This window comes from Vipera berus (assembly GCF_964194415.1).
Source record: "Vipera berus genome assembly, chromosome: 4".
NCBI lineage: Eukaryota > Metazoa > Chordata > Lepidosauria > Squamata > Viperidae > Vipera > Vipera berus.
Window position 1 is genome coordinate 111,576,204 of NC_138206.1, and position 26,292 is coordinate 111,602,495.

The 26,292-nt window shown below is 41.0% G+C and overlaps 1 protein-coding gene across 2 annotated transcripts in view; it reads left to right on the plus strand.

The window, feature by feature from the left end:
* The window catches only part of DACH1 (dachshund family transcription factor 1), a 362,459-nt gene that overhangs the window by 146,168 nt on the left and 189,999 nt on the right, over window positions 1-26,292 (plus strand). For both annotated transcript variants that reach the window (XM_081326850.1, XM_081326851.1), the window contains exon 2: window positions 16,311-16,426. In XM_081326850.1, coding sequence (XP_081182976.1) covers window positions 16,311-16,426 — 116 coding nt within the window. The remainder of the gene's footprint in view (window positions 1-16,310; window positions 16,427-26,292) is intronic.

Sequence of the window (26,292 nt, forward strand, 5' to 3'; positions counted from 1 at the left end):
TTTTTTTCCTTCCTAGGTTCTGGGGACACCCAATCCAACCTAACCCAACCCAACTCAAACCAATCCAACCCAACTCAACCTTCCCATCATCAATGTACATTGGCTCTGGTATGACTGGGTCATTCTAAACCAAACTAATGTATCAATCACTTACCCAGAGGTAGTACCAAATGCATTGTAATGGGTCACACAAATGTATGTCCTGTCGAGGCTAATGCAGGATTAATTCTACTTTCACTTTCTAGTTTCCTCTCTCTTGCTTGGAAAGGGTTCCACTTTTTTGTTTGCTGGTTTTAATTGGATAATTTGCATAGCTGTTTGTGAGACATACATTGGATATATTTTCATCTTGGCAAGTCATTTGTCAAACTACTGCCTGATAACTGCGATGATTAAATGTAGTCTGGATGGCATAACATTTAAATGAATGCTTAGGTGGCTCAAAATGTTGTATTCCAAAAGTTCTTACCAAATGTTCTTCGTGAAACTGAAGGGAGGTAATTGGAAGGGGTGCTAACTGCCCTGGGCACTCTTTTCTCCAATGTCTTATTAAATCATTTATTCATTAATTGTGCACAGTTTCAAACAACTCTAGGTGATCATAAAGATATGGGTGATTATACGAAGGGAAATTTGGTGGGACAGTTAATTCTGTAGGAAAAAAGGAGCAGTATCCATAATAACAGATTAGAGTAATGGTTTAAGAGTAAGTGAATGAAGTTTAACAAAGAAAATATTTATCACTTTACACTGGAAATATAAAGCAAGCAGGACAATGTTATTTGTGAAAACATCTTGGAACTGAATTGGCTATAAATTGGTCAAGAAGTCAGCAATGTGATATTGCTGCAAAAGAGGCAAATGTCATTTTATTTATTTATTTATTTATTATTTATATCTTGCCTTTATTATTTGTACAAATAACTCAAGGCAGCAAACACATTCAACACACGTTCCTCCTCCTATTTCTCCCACAACAACCTCTCGGCTAGACTACTGCAACGCTCTCTACATGGGGCTGCCCTTGAGGACCACCCGGAAGCTCCAACTGCCACAGAATGCAGCCGCGAGAGTTGTGTTGGGAGTTTCCCGATACTCCCATGTCACACCTCTGCTCCGTGAGCTGCATTGGTTGCCAGTTGTCTTCCGGGTGAGATTCAAGGTACTAGTAATGGTGTTTAAAGCCCTACATGGCAGGAGCCCGGAGTACCTGAGGGAACACCTGCTGCCGGCGTCTACTTCCCTCCGCCCTGTGCGTTCCCACAGAGAGGGCCTCCTCAGGGTGCCACCGGTCAGAGAATGTAGATTGGTGGCCCCCATGGGGAGATCTTTCTCTGTGGGCGCCCCGGAGCTATGGAACCAGTTACCGGTTGAGCTCCGGACGGCGCCCGATCTTCGCTCCTTTCGCCGCGATCTGAAAACATACCTGTTCGAACAAGCCGGCCTGGCCTGAGGGGGGATTGGTGGGTTTTTTTTATTATCTTTTTATTGGGGTTTTATTAATGTACCAATTGTTTTTATGGGCATGTATTTAATTACTTTTTAATTTTTGTAACTTTGTGTTTTATTCTTGCCCTGTACACCGCCCTGAGTCCTTCGGGAGAAGGGCGGTATAGAAATATTAATAAATTAAATTAAATTAAATATGAGGTAGGGTTGGGCTAAGAGAGAGGCATTAGCCCAAAGTCACCCAGATGGTTTTCATGGCTAAGGCTCATGGTCCTTTTGTTCATTGTGCAAAATGAGCATGAACTCATGGTCCTTTTGTTCATTGTGCAAAATCCAGTTCAAATATTGGGCTCCGGTTCTGGGCACCGTACGTTTCAGAAAGTTCAGATAAGCGGATAAACAGAAGAAAAGCGAAGATGATGAGGGAACTGGAAACTTGTTGTATGAACAGAGACTAAGGGAACTTGCATTTGGGGGCTTAAAAAGTCAGCCATGCATAAGGGTTAAATGACACTTAAATGCTTCCTCTGGTGTTCCAGAGGGCAGAGTTAGTGACCTAAGTTATATTAACCTTATTCCAGTTGAACACTAGAAAATAAAGTCCCTATCTAGAGAGTCTTTGGCTTCACCATCACTGGAGGAGGCCATATGAACGCTGTGCAGCCCTTCACTATAAAGGCAACTAACAGCCTTGCTACAGTGACAGGAGGCTGATCTTGAGGACCTCAGTGGCTCTTCCAACTCTATCATTCTTACAGTGCTGAAGATCTGCAAAGAACAGATGACATAAAGTTGTTTGGGTGAACAGGGAAGCAATATGCAAAATAACATCGGCTCTCAAAGCCTGTGTGTGAGATGGATGGATGGATGGATAGATAGACAGATAAATTGATAGGCAAGCAGAGAGAGAGAGAGAGAGAGAGAGAGAGAGAGAGAGAGAGAGAGAGAGAGAGAGACAGACAGACAGACAGACAGACAGACAGACAGACAGACAGAGACAGAGAGAGACAGAGAGAGAGAGAGAGAGAGACAGACAGACAGACAGACAGACAGACAGACAGAGAGACAGAGAGACAGAGACACACACAGAGAGAGAGAGAGAGAGACAGAGAGAGAGAGAGACAGAGAGACAGAGACAGAGAGAGAGAGAGAGAGAGAGAGAGAGAGAGAGAGAGAGAGAGAGAGAGAGAGAGAGAGAGAGAGAGAGAGAGAGAGAGAGAGAGAGAGAGAGAGAGAGAGATTTAGGAGCCCTGGTGGTGCAGTAGTTAAATTGCAATGTTGCAGGCGAATTCTGCCTACAACCAGGGGATGGATCCTGATGGGGCTCAAGGTTGACTCAGCCTTCCATCCTTCTGAGGTGTGTAAAATGAGGGGCCAAATTCTGCATTGTAAACCTCCCAGAGAGTGCTATAAAGCACTATGGGGCAGTATATTAGCCTAAATGTGATGATAGACAGACAGACAGATAGATTTTCATGCAGTCCTTAAGATGACTGTTGTGAAACAAGCAACCGTTACTCTATTGGAAGATCAATGTAAGAGTCAATATTGACTTTTTAAACATGACCACCCCTTACCCTGTCCCTTTCAAGCATTCAGAAGAAAGTCTGGATAATTTAATTATGTTCCTCGTCTTGGAAGCTTAGGGAGGCTAGACAGACTGGAGCCACTGGGTTATTCATGATTCATCCAATAGTCTTTGGGATTTTGGGGTGGGGAGGAAACCTGACTTGCCATTATATTTTGTTGCAGTGTTCCAATTAGCAGAACACATTCGTATTGTCCAAGAAGGCTTCTTGGTAACGTCCTCCTTTTGAACAATAGAAGCTGTGGATGGCCAATCGGCTTTTCCTTTGCACCCGTTTTATGAGATCCTGAATTTAGTGCTACAATGGCCTAGGCACAATTGCACGGAATCTGATTGCTTTAGCAGCAGAAAGTTTGATACTATCACTGTTCCCCTTGCAGCAGAGGGTCAGTGTGGACCACAGTCATTAAAGGATAGGAGTTCAGGGAAAGTTCATTTCTATTATTTAAAGATGGTTATAAGAAGAGAGAGAGAGAAAAAAGAGAGGGGCGGGGGATATTCCATTCACTTGAAGCATGTTGCTATTTTGGACCTCAAGATAATCTGGTCTTTTTTTATATAGCTATGCTCCTAAACTGAACAGAGAAATATAAACTTTATAATTATCTCTAGTGTAAACAAAAGGATATTTTTTCTGAACCCTGTTAAAAACACAGATGTTCCCTGTTGACTGCTGATGTCATTACACAAACTGTTTATATTTGTTTAATTTGATCAGCTAAACTGTTAGCATTTAAATTATTACTAGGTGAACGAGAAAAAAAGCTTTCATAGTAATGGAAACTTTTTTTTTTTAGAGTAGCTTATTTTACCGAAGGAGAACAAATCTATTTAGTGAAATGCATTTCTTTTTCTTTTAATTTAACATATTCCAGAAGAGCTGCAAAGCCACAATAGTTTTACTGAAGCAAATCTTTATTAAAACTATATATCTTAAATGTATGGTCTCAGATTTCAGTTAGTTAATAACTGGGGTTAATAATAGGGATGGTTGCAAACTGAAACTGCACACCATCATTCAACATTGTGGTCCGAAAGGCAGTAGTTGTAAACCAGGCAGAGTTCCCAACTTTAAAAAAAAAATCTGTGGTAGGAAGTTGGGAATAAGGGGGAAAACAATTGGCAACAGTAGCAGTAGCAACAACAACAACCAACCAATGTTTGGTCTTCTTTTGCTAGTTGGTTACACAATTAGAACATAGTTTTATTTGTTGTCTTTGACCACATCTTATTGAAATCCTTCTCCCAGAGCACAAGGTCCAGGACAACTTAGGATGGATATGACTTCAGAATCCCATCATTTAACAATTAGGCTGTCGTATTTTTGGATTTAGAGAACAACAAAGGAGAGAATTTGAAACCGTTCTATTCTCAAATGATGAACAATGTCATGATTAAGGGCTTGTGTGGAAGAGGCATTGAACATTCGCTGTTAACCCAAACAGCTCACGTTCTCTGCATCAATAGAACAACAGGTAGAAAGCTGTTGTGCTAAAGAGGCACAATCCAGTCATTCTGGCCAGGTTATCTTGGAGAAGGTGGACTTCTGTTTCCATTTTATTAAGAGGCACACTGAGAATGTAACAAAATATTTGGTTGATGTCTCAGCCTGTAAATACACGCAGTGACAGTCCCAGCTTCTGCCAACCTAGCAGTTCGAAAGCACGTAAAAATGCAAGTAGAAAAATAGGGACCACCACGGTGGGAAGGTAACAGCGTTCCGTGCACCTTTGGCATCTAGTCATGCCGGCCACATGACCACGGAGACGTCCTCGGACAAGCGCTGGCTCTTCGGCTTTGAAACGGAGATGAGCACCGGCCCCTAGAGTCGGAAACGACTAGCATGCATGTGTGGGAGAACCTTTACCTTTACCTTTATATATATATGTGTGTGTGTCTGTGTGTGTGTGTGTGTGTGTGTATGTATGTATGTATGTGTATATGTATATATGTGTATGTGTGTGTGTGTGTGTGTGTGTGTATGTATGTATGTGTATATGTATATATGTGTGTGTGTGTGTGTGATTCAGGTGGTCCAGTAGGAATTTGCCCAGAAGGTGTAATTTCATTACGGCTACCAAACGTGGATTTCATAAATCCAGATAACCACTAAATGTAACCATCCTTTAGTGCCGCCAATGGTTGTCAAGATTTCTGCTGCAAACTTACAGGCATGTCGAAGCTGCTAAAAAGAAGGATAGAATCCTATTTGCTCTTGTTTGTTCTTAAGAAATTTTACTATTTTAAATAGGTATTTGGCCACATGCCTTAGTAGGCCTAGCACCAGTTGGCAAAGTGTTTCAGGAAAGCATAGCTATTCAAAACCCTTTGTTGGCCAAAGTAGCAGAAAGAGGTTACTTTTTAGTAACAGGAGGATATGTTTAATGTGCTCAATGTATATTTTTCTTAATTTAAACTGACCAGGGATTTAACTGACCAGCATTTTAAAAAATGCTATTTTTTTAAAAAAAGATCCCTGGATACATGTTTAGTAAAGGGTCTACTGGAGTTCTAGGAGACTAGTGTAGAAGTTTAATCCCTAAGTGGGTCCTTACAAAGTTGAGGTTGAGCCACTGCACAAGAGGATGTACTTATAGCTTAAGCCAAAATGGTCTGTATTGTCACCAAGCTGTGAGAAAGTCTTGGTAGATGGTTTGTACATCACAACTTGTGGTGGGAGAAGATTGAAAACACTTTTAAAAGTAGAATTTTTTATTTTTTTTAATTTTTATTAGATTTATATACCGCCCTTTCCCAAAGGACTCAGGGCGGTTTACAGGGCATTTTAAAATCACACCAATACAAAATACAAAAGTTAAAAGACAATTAAAAAGATTAAATTATCCCTGAAAATAAAACCCCAGTTAAAATTCTCAGCCTGGGCCAGAGAGCTCAAAGAGCCAAGTCTTCAGGTCCCGGCGGAATGACCGAAGGTCAGGGGCAGTCCTAAGCTCTATGGGCAGCTGGTTCCAGAGGGCAGGCACACCCACAGAGAAGGCCCTCCCCCTGGGTGTTATCCACCGGCAATCTTTTACCGGTGGCACCCTGAGAAGACCCTCCCTGTGCGAGCGCACTGGACGAAGGGAACTTGATGCTGGCAGCAGGTGTTCCCTCAAATATCCCGGACCCAAGCCATTCAGGGCTTTATAGGTCATCACCAGCATCTTGAATCTCACCCGGAGGGCAACCGGAAGCCAATGCAGCTCACGGAGTAGAGGTGTTACATAGGCTGCCTCCACAGTAGGCCAAAACTGAGACAAAGATTGTGTCATGAGGATATATCCTCTAAATGATTAGTTTGATGAAAAGAAAAAACTAGGGGTAACATTGATAGCAGTCTTCCAATATCTAACGGCCTGCTGCAAAGAAGAGGGGAATCAATCTATTCTCCAAAGCACCAGAAGGCAGGACAAGAAGCAACGGATGGAAACCAATCAAGGAGAGAACCAATCTAGAACTAAGGAGAAATGTCCTGAAGTTAGAACAATTAATCAGTGGAGTGGCTTGCCTCCAGAAGTTGTGGGTACTCTTATCGTTGGAGGTTTCAACAAACAGATTGGACAACTATTTGTCTGAAATGGACCTTCAAGGTCCCTTCCAACTCTGTCATTCTGTTAGCAGTGCCTCTCTAAGTGATAGTTAGCCAGTTGTCCAGAAAGGCCTTTATGTTTTGTGGTTTTTGTTTTTTTTTTTACGTAAAGGAACAAGAAAGAGGACATGTGAACGGTACAGGCTTTTTAAAAATAATATTTTATTAATTTTCCAATTTCACATGTAAGTATTTAAGAAGCAACATGGTGGCTGGATTAATCAATAGTTCAATAACAAAATCTTTAGTACAAATCTCAAGTTACAGCATCAAAGATTTCCTCTTTTTTCCCCTTGACATTTACTGTCTTATATTGAAACTAATTCAGTTCTTATTATATCAACTCAGTAAAAACATCATTATTACATTTATCAGTAATTTTATTAGCTAATACATATCTTAATTATTTTATTTTACATTCAACCTTCATAAACAATCCATATCTTGTTTTTAATTTTTTTCCCAATTTTTAGTTTCCCATCAATATTCTAATTTAATCTTTGATATTTATAATTTTCAGGTTTTAGGTAACCAAGATTTCCCTTATCTCAATTCATAACAGAATCTAATATCCAAAATACACATTTTATCTATTTGAATATAATCTTGTTCTATTTCTTAAAAGTTATATATTTCCCACCATATTAAATCGTCTACTTAATAATACAATATCCTCTTTAATAAATCAAAACCATTGTATATATTACCTGGGTTAATCAATAAATCAAACATATTCATATTTTTTTTTCTTTCAGGTCTAATTTTTAAATATTAAACAGATAAAATCCTTATTTTCAACTAATTTCCAAATATTTTAAATCTAATGACCAGAATTTCCCTTATCTCAACTTCTCCCTTTAGCCCTCTAATTAATAATATGAAATCCCGTTTAATAAATCAAAACCCCAATTTTCTTCAGACTTTCTTCCTTTGCCAACTAGGCTTCCATATCAGTGCTTTTAGATCATCAAATAAATCTTACTTTATTATTATATATGTTATTTGAAATAAAGGAGACCATTTAATTGCCATTTTTTGGAAGGACTAGCCCATTTGTATTCATAAAGTTGTCTCCCTATTATTCCAATTCCCCATAATTGCCCTGATATGTTTATCTTCCATTCAATCAGTTCTTCTTGTTTCTCAAATTTCTTCTGATTTATATAGAAAGTCTTTTCCATTTTCAATGTTGTCGCTCCCTTTTCTGAATTTTCCATTAACTGTATTTGTTGGTCAAATGAGTCCTCTGTCTTGATATTTGATTGTTCCACTTCTGTTATCTTCTGTGTTGTTAGTTCTTTGGTTGTAGTCAAAGTTTGGGTTTGTGTATCTAAGCTGGTGTCTTGATCTTTTATGTTAGGTCTTATTTTATCACAAGCTGAAAGAATGGTTTCATGTATTGCTTTCAGCATGGAAAGGATCTTTTCCTGGTCTTCATCCATCTCTTTCACGTGTTTATAAATAGTCTTTATAGTAGAAGTCGTTTGTCAAGCAAGATTTTATAGTTCAAGGTATTTCATCATCTCATATAGTAACTAATATTCCTCAAATAAAGAGATAGGAAGGCAATTCCCCACATATAACTCTGAAAGTCAGTAAAAATTCACATTCACAGTTCAAGTAGGCCAGTTATGCTTCCTAGCTGTTCTCTTACAGCTTTGACCCAAGTCTCTGTTAGGAAATAACAAGTTGTAATACCAAACGTCACCACAAGATGTCATTGATGACGTTTAATGCTTTTTAAGTCCAAATTTTTTATAATTCTTTTTCCAATTTTATTTCTTTTTTATAAATAAAAGCAAAAGTCTCCAATAAAAATAGGAAAATTTTGGGTCCCCAAGTTTCAGGAACATATAAATCCAATTAAATGTAAGTTGTTCTTTTAATGCTTTAGTTCCCCTGGGTAGTCAGTTGCAGCTATTCTTAGAGGTTGGGATAGAAATTCCCTTCCCTCTCTCCTCACAGGGGAGGCAGCATACTTCAGGCAGCTTTTGCAGGAAAAAAAAGTACTTAGGCTAAAGAGAAGATCGGATCTCACCCAGTTTCATCCGCGTTGCTTTCAAAGTGCTTGGTGGTAAGTTTTTCTTCGGCTGTGTGCAGCCTAGTGATGGGCCATATTACTATGGCTGGTTTTTCCTCCGTTGGTTTGGAGGGCTGCCCCAGACCGAGAAGAAGTGCTGCCACCCTCCCGCAATCAAGTGTTGTGATTCAGGGTCAGCCTGTGGGTTCGGCAGTTGAGTCGGATGACTCGGATGACTCAGATGAGGGGGAGGAGGGGGGTGTTGAAGACGAACTTGCTGATGATGGCTTGGAGGCTCCGCAGAGCCCCCAGCCAGGCCCCTCTTACTTGGTGGAGACACAGCTGCGTGAGCTCGACAGTGTGGACGAAGATGACCCACAGCTGGCCCTGTTCAAGGACGCCCGACGCAGGAGGCAGTCAAGTAGGAGCAAGCAGAGAAAGGCTGTGGGACTTCTCGGAAGGAGGCAAAGAGAGGCCACGCCCTGAACTCTAATAAAGGGAGTGTTTGGGGAAGGGCTGGTTTGCTGAAAGCAACCGCTCCGATAGAGGATCAAGCTCCGGTATCTTGTTTCATGTTTTGTTTGTTTGTTTAATAAATTTGGCAGCCGTTTTCCAGCCTCTGCCGTTTGTACAGGGGTTGCCTTTCTGCAAGGCCGGTAGCAGGCTGGTACAGAACATCAAGTGGGAGTCCCCTCCTAGCTCATTGCCCCTACAGGGCGACTTTCAACCCTTTCCAGGGTCCCCCAGCGGAGCAAAACCAAATGTGGAAGACGGAGCTCACCTTCCAACATCCGCGGTGGCTGTGATGGAAAACCGGAAGTTGGTACAGGATTTTTAAACATGATTTCTAAGGCTAGAAGACCTCCAAGGTCCCTTCCAGCTTCTATTCTATTCTATTCTATTCTATTCTATTCTATTCTATTCTATTCTATTCTATTCTATTCTATTCTATTCTATTCTATTCTATTCTATTCTATTCTATTCTATACTATACTATTCTATTCTATTCTATTCTATTCTATTCTATTCTATTCTATTCTATTCTATTCTATTCTATTCTATTCTATTCTATTCTATTCTATTCTATTCTATTCTATTCTATTCTATTCTATTCTATTCTAATGATGAGCAGGATCTGTGTCTTCCTACATTCTTCCTATCAGTTATAAAAACTGATACAGAAGAGGACTTGATGAAGTGGTGGCTAAGAACGAGACAAAAATAAATTTATTTCAGGGTGAAAGGACCTGTAGCTTGCAAAGTCTGACAGCTTTAAATTGTGTGTTCTGCACTGAGAGCCCATCCAGGCAGCAAAATCCAGAGAGCTTCATAAAATAATAACACAGATGCATTTATTTATTTAGGGCATGATAGTAACAGTTGGTAAATTTAAAACCTTTTTTTATTACTATTTGCTCAGCTAATACAAAAATAGGTTTTAAACTCAGCAAGATACAAGCTAAATAGCTGTTAAGCATTCTAAGTTACTTATTAAACACAACTGACTTTTGTTGTGCAGTATTATATGGAAACTATTTGAAGTGCTTGGATATATCCATGACATGTTTTGTTTAAAATAGGATATCCTATTTATAAACTGAATTATCAAAAAACTATGATACTTGTGTCTCTCTTGACATAAATAACTAGTTATCTTCTCAGTTGTAGTCTGAGAAAGTATGCTGGCTACAGATTTTTTTGTACTTTTGGTAAGAACAGAAAGACAAACAGACCTAAGATGAGCATAATGAGCTTGCTTTTTTTTTAGCAAATTTAGCAAATTTTTTAGCAAATAAATAGTGAACTAGATTGGCCTGAATATAATAACACCAGGTGGCAGGACTCCTATAAAGTTCCAGAACAATGTCAGAATTCTTTTTGTCCTTTTGGGTTGCTGCAAAGATCTTAAGACATTTATAAATATATTGGGGGGGGAGGAAATGGAGGTTGGAGACTAGGGAGACAGTAGGAAAAATAAGGAGGGTTCAGGTAAAAAGAACCAAAATGAATCTTCTCATTGAGAAGGTGACAGAAATAGCCACCTCTCTACTTTCCATTGCTAGAGGTGTGTGTGTGATGAGTGAATGGATGAAACACTTAATACTTGCATCCTAGCTTGGTGATCTCTGCCAGGTCTTGGATGTAATTTAGCTATCTGTTCTTCAAAACCTTGTATTTATTGGAAGGGCTCTCCTTTTCCTTCTTTTCAGCTGCGACCCCAGGAAAAAAAATAACATGACTACTCGCAGTAACGTATGGGCCCCCAATGTATGTATTTGTGTATGTGTATATCTATACAGGTAGTCCTTGACTTACAACAGGAACCGTTTGAAGTTACAATGGCCCTGAAAAAAGTGATTTGTGAATGTTCTTCACAGTTATGACCGTTGTGGTGTCCCCATGGTTACGTGATTTACATTCAGATGCTTAACAACCGACTCACATTTATGATGGTCGCAGTGCTCCACGGTCACGTGATCCCCTTTTGCGACCATCTGACAAGCAAAGTCAACAGGGAAACCCGATCCCTGAACAACTGTCTCACTAATATCACAACTGCAGCAATTCGCTTAACAAACGTGGAAAGGAACATCTTAAAGTGGGACAAAACTCACCTAACGAGTTTCTCACAACCACATAAATTTTGGGCTCCGTTGTGCTTGTCAGTTGAGGATGTTGCTTGTATATGTGCATCTGTCTCTGTGTATATAGGGTGTGTGTGTGTGTGTGTGTGTGTGCATAAAATATTATATATAAATTGTGAATGGTGCAGAACATTCTCATGGGCTTATCGACTATAGGTTAAAATATATTAGAATTCCTTCATTCTCACATGCTTTTTACCTCTTCAACTTTAGAAAAGGAATTATTTTGCTTTGTTAGAAGAGGAAGAAAAAAAATCCAGTTTCATCCAAACAAAAAAAATCTTCTGGCTATATATTAATGATGACCTCAATTCTGACCATTAACTTGGAATTAATGACCAGTTAAGGTTAATGGCCCCAAGGTCTTGAGTCATTAAATTGGGAGGAAATACCCTGTTCTTTGATCGTTATTCCTTTATTAAAGATGGGTGAGGGTTTTGTTTTTTTTTTTAAAAAGAAGGGTCTCAAGATGATCTAATGCTAACAGTGACCCGGGACCGAAGGTGTGCAGCCTCCTATGCTAAGGCTGGTCTACCTGAATGCCAGGTCCGTAGCTAACAAGGCACACCTTGTTCGTGACCTAGTGGAGAGCGAGCACGCGGACCTGGCTTGCATCACGGAAACCTGGCTGGGCCAAGAGGGTGGTGTCCCTCTGGTTGACCTCTGCCCGCCAGGTTTCCGGGTGCTGCACCAGCCTCGGACCCATGGGAGGGGCGGGGGAGTGGCAGTTATCATCAGGGAATCCCTTAGCCCGCGAGAGATCACCGTCCCTCAGATGGTCGGGTGTGAGTCTCTCCTACTGAGATACGGCCCGGGGGCGCAGTTGGGCCTGCTGCTGGCATACCTACCACCTAATCATGCAGCGGCAGCCCTGCCCGAGCTACTCGATGTCCTCTCAGGGTTGGTGGTTGAATTCCCAAGACTCATGGTCTTGGGCGACTTTAACCTACCGTCCCTGGGAGGATCGTCCAATCTGGCTCGGGAGTTCATGGCTTCCATGGCGGCCATGGACCTGTCGCAAATAATTTCTGGACCGACTCATGAGAGAGGCCACACCCCAGACTTGGTGTTCTTGTCTGGACGGTGGCGCGATGATATCGGTGGGGGTGCCACGACTGTTATGCCCCTGTCATGGCCCGATCATCACCTCGTGCGGCTAGACTTCCCCTTTGCCACCCCCCGCCGTGGGTGCGTGGTGCCAACCAGATGGTACCGCCCTAGGCGCCTAATGGATCCTGATAGGTTCCAGGCAGCGCTTGGGGACGCACATGCACTCCCTGCTCACAGCTCGGCGGATGCCTTAGTGGAAGCCTGGGAAAAGGCAGCCACGGAGGCTCTGGACCGAGTTGTACCCCTGCGGCCTCTGACCCGGCACAGATCCCAGCGAGCCCCATGGTTCACCGCGGAGCTCCGGGAGATGAAGCGTCGGAGACGGGGCCTAGAGAGCCGTTGGAGATCCAGTCGATCCGAATCCGACCGATTGCGATTAAGAATCCTCACCAGGTCTTATCTCGCTGCGATAAGGGTGGCAAAATCCAACTACTTTTCCACCCTCATCGCGTCCGCAGATAATCGCCCGGCTGCCTTGTTCAGGGTGACTCGCTCCCTACTGAACCAAGAGGTGAGGGAGGAACCCTTGCAGGGTCGAGCCGAGGAATTCGGTCAATATCTGCTGGATAAAATTGCTCGGATCCGAACCGGCCTGGACTCCAACTGGGCTGAGCTGGAAGAACAAGGCATGGACAGTCTTGTCGACGTCATCTGGGAGGAATTTGATCCTGTGACTCCTAAGGAAGTGGACAGGATTATGAGGAAGTTGAGCTCCTCCACATGCTTACTGGACCCGTGCCCTTCCTGGCTGGCATATGCAGCTCGAGAGGGGACATGAGGCTGGTTCCTGGCGGTCATCTCCGCTTCTCTGAGTGAGGGTCACTTCCCCACCGCCTTGAAGGAGGCGGTGGTGAGACCTCTCCTCAAGAAGCCCACCTTGGACCCATCCTCATTGAATAACTTTCGTCCAGTCTCCAATCTTCGCTTCCTTGCGAAGGTTGTTGAGAGCGTGGTGGCGCACCAACTCCCTCAGATCCTGGATGAAGCAGTTTATCTAGACCCGTACCAATCGGGCTTCAGGCCGGGCTACAGCACGGAGACGGCATTGGTCGCTCTGATAAATGATCTCTGGAGAGCCCAAGACAGGGGCCATTCCTCTGTCCTAGTCTTATTAGACCTCTCGGTGGCTTTCGATACCATCGACCATGGTATCTTACTGCGACGCCTCAGGGGACTGGGAGTGGGAGGCACGGTTCTGCGTTGGTTCTCCTCCTTTCTCCAGGGTCGCTCGCAGTCGGTGTTGGCAGGGGGACAGAGGTCGACCCCGAGGCCTCTCGCTTGCGGAGTCCCTCAGGGGTCGGTCCTCTCGCCTCTCCTGTTCAACATCTACATGAAACCGCTGGGCGAGATCATTCGCAGCTTTGGAGTAGGGTACCATAAGTATGCTGATGACACCCAGCTTTTCATCTCAACTCCAAACAACATCAGTGATGCCCTCGACGTGATGTCCCGCTGCCTGAAAGCGGTCCGGGAATGGATGGGGAGGAACAGGCTTCAACTGAACCCGGACAAGACTGAATGGCTGTACGTACCGGCAAGCCAGGATACTCAGAACATCCCATCCCTTAACATCGGAGACAAGTTACTACCCCCTGTTGATAGGGCCCGCAACCTGGGTGTCCTCCTTGACTCGCAGCTCTCCCTGGAAGATCACATAGGAGCTGTGACCAAGGGGGCCTTCTCCCGGGTTCGACTAGTTCGCCAATTACGGCCTTATCTGGACCTGGATGCCTTACGTACAGTCACACATGCTCTTGTGACCTCTCGCCTAGACTATTGTAACGCTCTCTACATGGGGCTGCCCTTGAGATCCACTCGGAAGCTTCAACTGGTGCAAAGTGCAGCGGCACGGACACTCTTGGGAGCCTCCCGATACTCCCATATCACACCTCTCCTCCGTGCGCTGCACTGGCTTCCAGTTGCCTTCCGTGTGAAGTTCAAGGTGCTAACAATGACATACAAAGCCCTACATGGCATGGGTCCGGACTACCTACGGGAGCACCTTCTGCCAATGTCAGCACCCCACCGTCCTGTGCGCTCCCACAGAGAGGGCCTCCTCAGGGTGCCACCGCTCAAGGAATGTCGGCTGGTGGCCCCCAGGGGGAGGGCATTCTCAGTGGGTGCGCCAGCCCTCTGGAACAGCTTACCAACCGAAGTCCGGATGGCCCCCGACCTCCGCACCTTCCGACGCGAATTAAAAACTTACCTGTTCCAGCAGTCCGGCCTGGCCTGATAGCTCTAATTGGGGTCCCAGTTTGTATTTTACTATTGTTTTTTTTCACTATTGTTCATTCTGTATGCCTACCTTATTCTGTACACCGCCCCGAGTCCCTCGGGAGAAGGGCGGTTTATAAAAACAAATAAATAAATAAATAAATAAATATTTCAGCATCTGGAATGGACTCCCAAGCAAAAGAACTCAAATGCTTCTAATACTAATATAGTAATGTCTGACTTAGCTAAACTATTTGAAATTCACCTCCATCTAGAGGATGCAACAAAAAGAATGGATACAATGTCAATTGAAAATACTCGCTGAGAACTTATAAATTGTTCTGTGTCTCTCTCAATAGAGGGTTAATCATATCTGGGCTGCAAAAATCAGAACTCACACTAGATTGTTGATCTTCCCAAATTAATAGTCCTATTTTCATGATTGCCTTTCTCTCCCTCTCTCCCTCTCCCTCTCTTCTCTCTCTCTCACACACACACCTATCCATCCATCCATCCGTCCGTCCATCCATGCATCCATCCATCCACCATCTATTGTGATGCAGCTATTAAACAAAGTCCAGAAAAATACACATAAATATTCCACTTAGCCCTACTATTCTTGAACATGAAGATAATGATTCTCACATTCACTTTTTATGTTAGATATTTTCATGAGTTTATTGCATGAAATCATCCTTGGCAGTAAACAATGCTCAACAAAGTCTCTGGGAGATCACCTGTTTCAGGAGGCCATTTCTTGTACCCTGTATCTCTGCGGTTCCATGAATGAAGGAAGAAGCGTAGAAGAACCACCCTTCAGAAGACTTGTTTCTCCCTTTGTTGTGCTTGTGCAGTTGTTCCAAAGGCAGACACAACCCCATTTCAAAACTCTTTAATGTATCCTTGGGGAACAGATGTAAAGTCCCAACACAATGATTTCTCAAGAATGGTTTATAAACAATCAACCTTTTTCTGACTAATGTACCATATTTAAAGCAAGATTTTTCACTACCCAGAACAAGGGTTAAATGATAACTTGACTTATCTTTTACATGACAAAAAATAAAGAAATTGCAAGACCTTTTCACATATTAGATATGTATTGTCATTTATCATCTAGATATCGGAGTAGTAGTGCAAGGTAATAAAACATATCATCGAAAAAATGTGCTATAGGTCTGAATCACTCTCCCATTCCACCTCCCAGCTAACTGTAGTATTAAATCAAACAAGCAGAACATTTCCTTGGGCAGGCATTGCCTTTTAATTTCCTGAAGAACCTTAAAATATCATTCATTACAAGTACTACACATATTTGGTTTTTAAAAGTCTCATAAATCAATAGCAGGCTGACTGTAATAATTATTACAAGTTAGTGCATAATTTTCGTGCTGAAGGCTCCATGTAGAACTTTAGCATATGCAAACGAGGCAATTCAAACTGTGTATAGATATTAATATGAAGAAGCAGGTAACGAGGTGCAGGCTATGAATTATGCATCAAGCGCGGCTGATCTTCAATGAAGAAAATGAATTCAGCATGTAATCTAATTAGTGATGGAAGTCTATTACATCTAACTGCAAAAGCAACCGTCCTTGAAACAAATTTATTTACAGTCCATGTTACCAATTGAAACAACTTTGAAATGATGTGTAAGACAACAGCTTAATTGTAAACTTTTTTTTTCTTCCTCAGCTCCAGACCTGGGCGGCCTCCAAAACGGACACAGAGTGTGACCTCTCCAGAGAATTCCCACATCATGCCCCATTCTGTTCCTGGTCTTCTCTCACCAGGAATTATCCCATCGACAGGTAGGAACTCTTAAACATGGACTAGAAAGTCTTCAAATAATTTGCCTTTGTGGCATCAGAAGGGGGCCTACTGAAAGCCGTAGGTCTCCAGGTTGAGTGTTTCAATTCATCCACCATTTTGTATTCCAGTGCTGTGGCTTCTTCAAAATGAAGATGTCTTTTGGCTTGTTGGTATGGCATGTTAGGTTCCATACTTGACTAGGAAAGTTGTTTTTACAGTCAGCTGAAGAAGACTTCTTTTCTTTAGTTACCAATGAGCAGTTGTCCACCCCACTAGGTAGACCAGACCAAGAAATCAACTTCAGAGAAAGGTTAAAATTCCATTTATTGAGATTGGCCGTAACAACAGATCCTTGAAATTCTGTTTGTGTTGAATCTTCTCCTTCTTATACCTCAGTGAATTAAGGAGGCACCTGCCCAACTCACTTCCAAAGCTTGTCCTTTTTTCCTGGACTTAAAAAAAAATGATTCAGCCCCCTTTGCCTAGAGAATGATTCCTACATAGCTCCCATCAACATCATCTTCCTTATTCTCCACAGTGCTTCCTTTTTTAGGTACCCAAAACATAAGAACAAGCTAGCCATAATGTAGAGAGCCAGATTGATGCAGTGCTTAAGACACCAGTCTAGAAAGCAGGAAATGGTGAGTTCTAATCCCACCATGATTAGGGGACTGGAGGCTAAAACATATAAAGAACTGTTACAGGAACTGGGCATGGTGAGTCTAGTAAAGATAAGGACCAGGGGAGATGTGATAGCGGTGTTCCAATATTTGAGGGGCTGTCATGGAGAGGAGGGGGTCAACCTATTTTCCAAATCATCTGAAGGCCAGAAAAAGGAATAATGGATGGAAACTGATCAAGGAGAGATTCAACCTAGAAATAAGGAGAAATTTTCTGACAGTGAGAAGAATCGACCGATGGAACAGATTCCCCTCAGAAATTGTGGGAGCTTCATCACTGAAAGCTTTCAAGATGAGACTGGACTGCCATCTGTCAGAAATGGTGTAGGGTCTCCTGCTTGGGTGTGGGTTAATGACCTACAAGGTCCCTTCCAACTCTGTTATTCTATTCTATTCTGTTCTGTTCCATTCCGTTCCGTTCCATTCCATTCCATTCCATTCCATTCCATTCCATTCCATTCCATTCCATTCCATTCCATTCCATTCCATTCTATTCTATTCTATTCTATTCTATTCTATTCTATTCTATTCTATTCTATTCTATTCTATTCTATTCTATTCTATTGTTAGTTGGGTGACCTCAGGCTAATCACTCCATCTCAGCCCTAAGAAGGAAGCAATGGTAGATCACTTCTGAAATCCAAGAAAACTGAAGGAATTTGTCCATGCAGTCCACAAGAATCAGGCACGATTGAACAGAAGGGGGGGGGAAGCCATGCTACATATTAAGGATATTAGAAAATTTAATGATATTTGGTTTAGGACAACACAGGTCCCAGTTCCTATTCAGTTAATAAGCGTGTAGAAACTTTTTAGCATAGAAAGTTATGTTTGTTGTAAAGATAAAATAATCAAGCTGCTAGTTCTTCCAGCAATGAAATAAGATAAATGAAAACTGAAAAAGAAAGAAAAATAAATAAAGAAGACAACTGGAAAGAAGGGGTAATATAATGAATATTAAGCCTCTGGGAATATTTGAAAATGCAGATCTACAGATTTCCTTTCTCTCTCTCTGCCTACTCACCTTATTTTTTTTTCTCTTTCCTTTACTTCACCAGCTATTCATTTCACTTTCTGTCTGTGTGTGTATTCAAACCTCCTGATCTGCTGTTTGATGATTGCTGGAAAATTATCTCATTTGTATATATTAAAAAGTATCTTTTTATTTTACACACTGTTGGTTTTGTATATGTAGTATGTCTTTATTTGAAAAAAAAAATGAAAATGGAAATAATGGAAATTTCATGTGATTTGCTGTAAATAGGAATTAATGCATTAGAGCAGGGGTGTCAAACTGCCGGCCCATGGGCTGGACGCGTCACGACGAAACTGCGCCCACCCCATTGCCAGCAATGGGAAAAAAGCTCCGATACGTCGTGCGACGTCACGTGACGTCGCAAGTTTGACATGCCTGCGTTAGAGGAATCAGCCAGAGAGAAAATGAATCATTTCCAAAAATATGTATATATTCTGTGTTATGCCAGATTTCTAGGTGCCTTTTTTGTTTCCCATCTCTTTTAGGTTAAGAAGTAATAATTGCAAGCAATAACGATAATTCTTGCCTACTTAATAGTCGCATACATGGATTTTCCTTGTTTTTGTAGGAAATGAAGTAAAATGTGTTTTGTATTTTTCAAATGTTGTTTCAGTGATCTGCTTCTTTAAGGAAGTGTAATAACATACCCAGTGATCACATTCCAAGTGAAACAAGGTGGCCATCCAGAAATCACCTTGAAAGAATCAAGAGATGTTGGCTGGTTGTCCTTGATCTTGTATTATCTGCCGCCTTTTGGATTTTCACATGTTTAACGCTTAATCAGAATATTCACCAATAGTAGGAAATGATCTTAAGGCTAACTCAGCCTTTTAAGAATGTATAATTCTCAGTGTAAGCAGCAGTTTCCGACTTAGCTAACAATAGCAATAGCAATAGCAATAATAGAGTTGGGAGGGACATTGGAGATCTTCTAGTCCAACCCCCTGCTCAGGCAGTAAACCCTATACCATTTCAGACAAATGGTTGTCCAGTCTCTTCTTAAAAACTTCCAGTGTTGAAGCATTCACAACTTCTGAAGGAAAGTTGTTCCACTGATTAATTGTTCTAACTGCCAGGAAATTTCTCCTTAGTTCTAGGTTACTTCTCTCTTTGGTTATTTTCCATCTGTTGCTTCTTGTCCTGCCTTCAGATGCTTTGGAGAATAGCTTGATTCTCTCTTCTTTGTGGCAGCCCCTGAGATATTTGAACACTGCTATCATGTCTCCCCTCATCCTTCTCTTCATTAAACTAGACATACCCAATTCCAGCAACCGTTCTTTATATGTTTTAGCTTCCAGTCCCTTAATCATCTTTCTTGCTCTTCTCTGCACTCTTTCTAGAGTCTCAATGTCTTTTTTTACATCATGGTGACCAAAACTGGATGCAGTATTCCAAGTGTGGCCTTACCAAGGCATTGTAAAGAGGTATTAACAGCTTCTCCTGGAACATTTTGCAGTTCTGATGGAAGGGACATACCAGAGTCTTTCCTTTAATGGGGATGTAAGAATTACACAGCTTTGTTTCCCCAGAAGTGTGAAGCTCTAGGGCCCTTTTTATTATGGCCATTCTTTGGCAAGGAGTGATTACTAGAGGCTTATGGCTCTTTGTAAAAATAGCCTTTCTTCAGAAATAGACAGTATGAAGGCAGCTGAAGGCAGAGAGTATATGAGACTCATAAGTCTATTGCCATGCATTACATTCCCATGGAGAGCCCCATCTCAAGGAGAGACTATTGGCAGTATTTCTTTAGCCTATTTTCACTCATTTGCTTTTCAGAAATGTTTCTGGGTTTTGTTGATATGCAGCTGCAACCAGCCAGTTAAAGAGGAACTTTTGTTTATTAATTTTCATTTATCATATTTAAAGACCACCCATTTCCTTCACAGAGGGATGAAGGACGATGTACCAAAGCAAAACACCTCAGCTTTTCCGAAATAGTCAAAAAAGCAGGGAGCTGTTAGTTCATGAGTACAGTTGCAACATCTATAGGCGGATAATAAATCACCTTGAAATAACCATGCAGTATCTTGAAACTTGAAAAGAGAAATGGAATTGGAGTACATGAGTGGTGTCAGCTGAGGAAAAGATCTCCTGAGGGATCCTCAAATGTGGCCCTTTTATGACTTGTGGACTTCAACTCCTAGAATTCCTCAGCCAGGCACTCTTCCTCTGAGGAAGAGTTTGAAGACCCCTGGTTTAAAGGGTGCCTGATGAGTGTCATGCTGACCCTGCATGGAGTCCAAAACACTGGCACTGATGATGTTCCCTAGTCAGGTTATGAAATGTCTATGACCAAGCTCAGAGAACAGGATTCTACAACCATGCTTCCTACTCACAAACAAACCAACGTTATGTATCTGTAGTAGACTGCAGTGAATAATGGCTGGGTGATGGTTTATTTTGTTCATTTTATTAATTAGTATTTCTACGCTGCTGTATTCCCAGTAGCCTGAGTGGCCCAGGATTTGATGGAAACTTAATCTAGACAAAATAGAGTTGTTGATAGGAGATGGTAAACCATACTGTTCTACAGCCTCCCTCCCAGAATGATAAACTTGGAGATGAAATTTCCCAGTTTCAGTTTAATTTTGTGGAAGAAATTGTCTTTAAATCTGGAGTTTGCTTGGGATAAAGTTCATCGAGAACAGGAGAATCTCCATGTATAAAACCCTTCTAGTGGTTGAATGATTCATCTGTACTTATTGTGGGTCACGTCAAGTTGAAAGGAAGGTCCAACCTCTTTGCTTGCTTTTTTAAAATAATCCGTAGACAATAAGGCCACACACAAAATCCCTAGACCAGGGGGTAGGCAACCTTGGCTCTTTTATGACTTATGGACTTCAACTCCCAGAATTCCTGAGCCAGCCATGCTGAGGGGAAAGGGAGAGGTTTCCATGCTGAGCCATGCTTGCTCAGGAATTCTGGGAGTTGAAGTCCACAAGTCATAAAAGAGCCAAGGTTGCCTACCCCTGCCCTAGACAATATGGCCAATCCTTTCTAGTATCTATAGCCCTGTTATGGGCTTGATATTTTTTTTGCCCACATTCTGTAGAACTCAGTAGTTTGTTACTGAAATAATAAAATAAAAAGAGAAGAGAGGTTTCTGGCTTCTTTTCCCCAGCAAATGCCCAACAGGGCTGAAGAACTTTCTAACCCAGGGGAAGGTTAGGAAAGATTTCTTTGGGTGTGCAAAGTCCTTTCTGCACCTCTGCCCATTCCACTGAAAGCAGTGGAGGGTTAAAATGTGATTTCCAGCAACTGTGATTTTTGCACAAAATCCTCGCTGAGAGCTAATGTGGTGAACTGTGCTCTGTGTTGCAGTGATCCTTATTGTGTGTGAGTGGTGCCCTCCAGAAACAAATTAATTCAATAATTAAAGGCTGCTGTGATTGCATATTATCCATTCGTAGCCATGTCTCTGAAGGATACCTGGTGTGAGGTGCCTTCAAGAGGGGGACCAACTCCTAAGGCTCCTCTGAGACCATCCCTTTTTCATGTACCTTCTGCAAGCCAACCGTTTTGAAGATAAGTAGAGGTGTGGTCATATCACTTGAGGGCAGGATGTGTCTGAATTGGCTGATGCCTGGCAAAGGGCTAAAGGAACAACTTGTGGCTCTCAGTTCCCCATGGAGAAGGGATTATACAGCCCAGTGTAACTTCTCCATCAATAATGGGCAGCAATCTAATTGGTGGTATGAAATGTCCCACTTTCTCTGCACCAGAGCTGCTCCTTTCCATCCTGTCCTCCCTTCTTCCAAGCCTGCTTCTGTTTCTCGTCCCCTCCCTCTTCAGCGATGGAGAGGAGGGAGGGTCACCTTAATAATAATAATATAATAATAGTAATAATAATAATAATAATTTGGAAGGGACCTTGGAGGTCATCTAGTCCAACCCCATGCTCAGGCAGGAAACCTTATACCATTTCAGGCAAATGGCTGTCCAGTCTCTTCTTAAAAACCTCCAGTGTTGGAGCATTCACCACCTCTGGAGGCAGGTTGTTCCACTGATTAATTGTTCTAAGTGTCAGGAAGTTTCTCCTTAGTTCTAGGTTGCTTCTCTCCTTGACTTGTTTCCATCCGTTGGTTGCTTCTTGTCCTGCCTTCAGGTCCTTTGGAGAATAGCTTGACTCCCTCTTCTTTGTGGCAGCCCCTTAGATATTGGAACACTGCTATCATGTCACCCCTCACTCTTCTCTTCGTTAAACTACACATACCCAATTCCAGCAACCGTTCCCTATATGTTTTAGCCTCCAGGCCCCTAATCATCCTTGATTCTTTGCATTGCATGGAAGCCTTGTTGAGTTTCAAACTGTTCTCAAATTAAAATTTAGAAACATTCCCTTATTTCTAGACCTTCTCTCAACCTGATCTCTCATCGGTTCCTTTTTCTCTAAAAAGAAAACCAATGCAGGGAATGGGTTTGGCCCTCGATCAATGGCATGGCTGAGTCATTTCACTATTATAATCATGATTTGGGATTACAAATGACTTTCCTTTTCGGCTAGGTTGACAGCGTGTGCTGATCATTGGATCTCATTTATGTCATGCCTTCCGGTGTGACAGAAGGCTTTAAAGTAGCTAGCCAGATTTTAGTAAATCACAGAGAAACAAGGCAAAGGAGTGGGTGCTTAAAGGAAATACTACCCATTCCTGCTTTTTAAAAGTAAGAAGAGTGAACAATCAAGCTAATTGCAAGCTAATGCCACCCCAGCCACGGTGATTGATAGGAAGGGACTGTGAAATTTTTTGTGTGATTATTGTTCAGTCACTTAAGTCATCTTCCACTACATTCCGGTGTTTGCCCAAATTCATGTTCGTTGCATCAACAATGCTATCTAAACCAGGGGTCTTCACTTGTGGACTTCAACTCCCAGAATTTCTCAGCCAGCATGCCTTGATGAGGAATTCTGGGAGTTGAAGTCCACAAGTCATAAAAGGGCCAGGTTTGAAGACCCCTTCTAAACGATCTCATCCTCTGCTGTCACACTTGTCCATCTTTCCCAACATCAGGGTCTTTTCCAATGAGTCCTCTCTTCTCATTTGGTGGCCCAAATATTTGGGCTTCAGCTTCAGGAAATGTCCTTCGAAAGACTAGGCAGGATTGATTTCCTTTAGGATTGACAGATTTGATCTGTTTGGAGTCCAAGACACTCTCAAGAGTCTTCTCCAGCACCCCAATTTGAAAGCATCAGTTCTTAGGCACTCAGCCTCCTTTCTGGTCCAACCCTCACAGCTGTACATTATTACTGAGGAAAACATACATCTGACCATAGTTAGTTCAGATCACAAGGAAGTTGGCCACCTCAGTACCATTGCATTCAAGCCTTGTTGGGTCGCAAACTATTCTAACAAATTAGAAATATTTCCTTATTACTGGAACGTGTCCTCTGCAATCAGGTCTCATTTGCAGGGATGATTCATCCATTCTTAACATCCATATCCATGACATTACAAAGTTCACTGGTCCAGATTTACACCTAGTTAGCATTTGCATAAGTTTGAAACAGAGGGTTTTTTATCTAAAATCATAAATTTGAAAGAACCCCTTGTAATGTATGTCCCTTCTAATCTTGAAGATTTGTTAGCCAATCTCAAATCTAAGGCATTAGGGATGTTAAGGAAAATTTACTGGGTGTTGTTGTGTTTCTGACTCTTATTCTTATTTACATCCCAATTTTGGTCATTACAGCCTTTACTCCCTTTTAATTTCATCTGCATAATGTTGACTATAGATATGGTTTGAAATACATTTTTAATTTTTGTTTTCATTTTCCTGGTATTTGCTTCTTTTTGTTAGACAGCTAGAAAGTAACAGGGAACCTCTTCTGAAATATTTACTGAGGTTTGCACAGTTTTAGTAATATTACTTTCAGGTGAGGTTTGGGCGGATGGTCCTCTTCCCTGTTTATAAGAATTGGAAAACTATCAGGATGATGTAATCTGACCTTGGTACAGAAAGGAAAGATGAAACAAAACTTTCAAGATTAGGAACTCTGGATTTCAGTCGTCACAGAAATGGGTAAAATCTTCAATCAGGAAATCAGAATAAACTGTGAATTAGCTTTGTTGGAAACATTCGCTGAGGACATTGAGAAAACAAAAGCTAAAAAGTTGGTTGTAACGAAAATGGAAGCTGGGAATTCTCTATACACAGAAATTAAACTTGGTATATTGTGACGGCATAAAAACTAACCCATTGATTATTTCTTCAAATGGGACAATGTGAACTGATAAGTCTTTTGGAGATAGACTAGAGTGGACACTTTACATGGAGACTCTTTTCACCCAAAAATATCACCACCCATCTTTGTGGCAAACACCTGCCTCCTTTCAACCATCAGAATCAGAAAGGTAGCTGTAAGGCATTCTAAAATTAATATATGACGATTTAATTAGAAATATTCCTTATAATATTTTTTTTAAGATTTAATAATAAATCTTAAAATTACTACAATTCTGAATGTGTCAACATTTCTGAGTTCTAAGCAATGAAATCTGTTTTTTTGTTTTTCTGTTTGTAGTTAATAAATATAAATAAATTCATAACTTAAAAGAAACAAGACAGTTCATTAACACAATTGCCCTTAAGTGCTGTCTCCACTGCTGTTGACCCCAGAAGGCCCGCCTCATTCTTGGAGGCAATGAAGCAGATCAGAAGATGACTGGAGCACCAAGAGTGGAAACCTCAGCCAGAAGACAAATGTGTTCAGATTAGAACTCATTATTGTGATATCATGCAACAACATTGTGTCTTCAACAATCCACAAAATTAACTCTGGTAGCTTGGTGGCTTTGAAAAGCTATCCTAGACCCCACAAACACTGGCAGTGCACTTGAGAAGTAAAGTTATTCTTCTCTGTCGTGAAACTTATAATGTCCCCATTGTCCCATTTGTTGGTTTTGTGAGGTAATTTTCAGTTTCTAACGCCTGAAGATGTGTAAAAGAAGTTAGTGAGTCTGATCTTGCAGCTTCTTGACTTATATCTTTCTTAGTAGAGAATATTCAATGGGCAGATCTCAGTAGGATCAATCTGTCTTTTCAGAAGAAGACTATATAAGGGACTTACTTTATTTATATTATTATATTATATTATATTATATTATATTATATTATATTATATTATATTATATTATATTATATTATATTATATTATATTATATTATATTATATTATATTATATTATATTATATTATATTATATTATATTATATTATATTATATTATATTATATTATATTATATTATATTATATTATAATATTATATTATATTATATTATATTATATTATATTATATTATATTATATTATATTATATTATATTATATTATTATATTATATTATATTATATTATATTATATTATATTATATTATATTATATTATATTATATTATATTATATTATATTATATTATATTATATTATATTATATTATATTATATTATATTATATTATATTATTATATTATATTATTATATTATATTATTATATTATTCCTATTCCTGTGAAGAAGTGTCTGTGTTTGTGTGAACTGTCCCACTGGCACATGCAGCAAAAGAAACTCCTGGGACATTGTTTTTTCCAAGAGTATAGCTTTACGGATACTTCCACATAGGTACAGAAGAAGCGAAGCCAGTTCTGAGGTTTTCACACACAAAAAATAGCCTAGGTAAAAGTTCTCCTTTCCCCCATGGGCCACCCACTGTCCACCATTTTGGGAACGGTCTGCGCCTTTCAGAGATTTCCCAGCATTCAACCTTGAGGTGTAGAAATTCTCTCAGGCCACAGATGGTGAATTCCAATTCCTCAATTCCCTCCCAGCTCTTTGCAGATTCCAATTTCTCCACTTTTCCCCTCCCTAGTTTCTGTTGTCTGGTTGCAGGCAGAGAGATGTATGAGAAGTCAACCATGACAGTGTGTTTGTGCACGTGGGCACACACCACACACACATACATGTTCCTCCAAGTCATTGTGGTTTCTCTGCATCTGCTGAAACTGATTCGTGCAGTTTTCTTGGCAAGATTTGCGAAATGGTTCTCCGTTGCCTTCTTCTTAGGGCTTCGAAAGAATGACTGGCCCAAGGTTACCCTTGGCTTTGGGCCTACTCATGGTCTCTAGTCCATTTCCTTAGCTGCTGCACTAAGCTGCCTCTTGA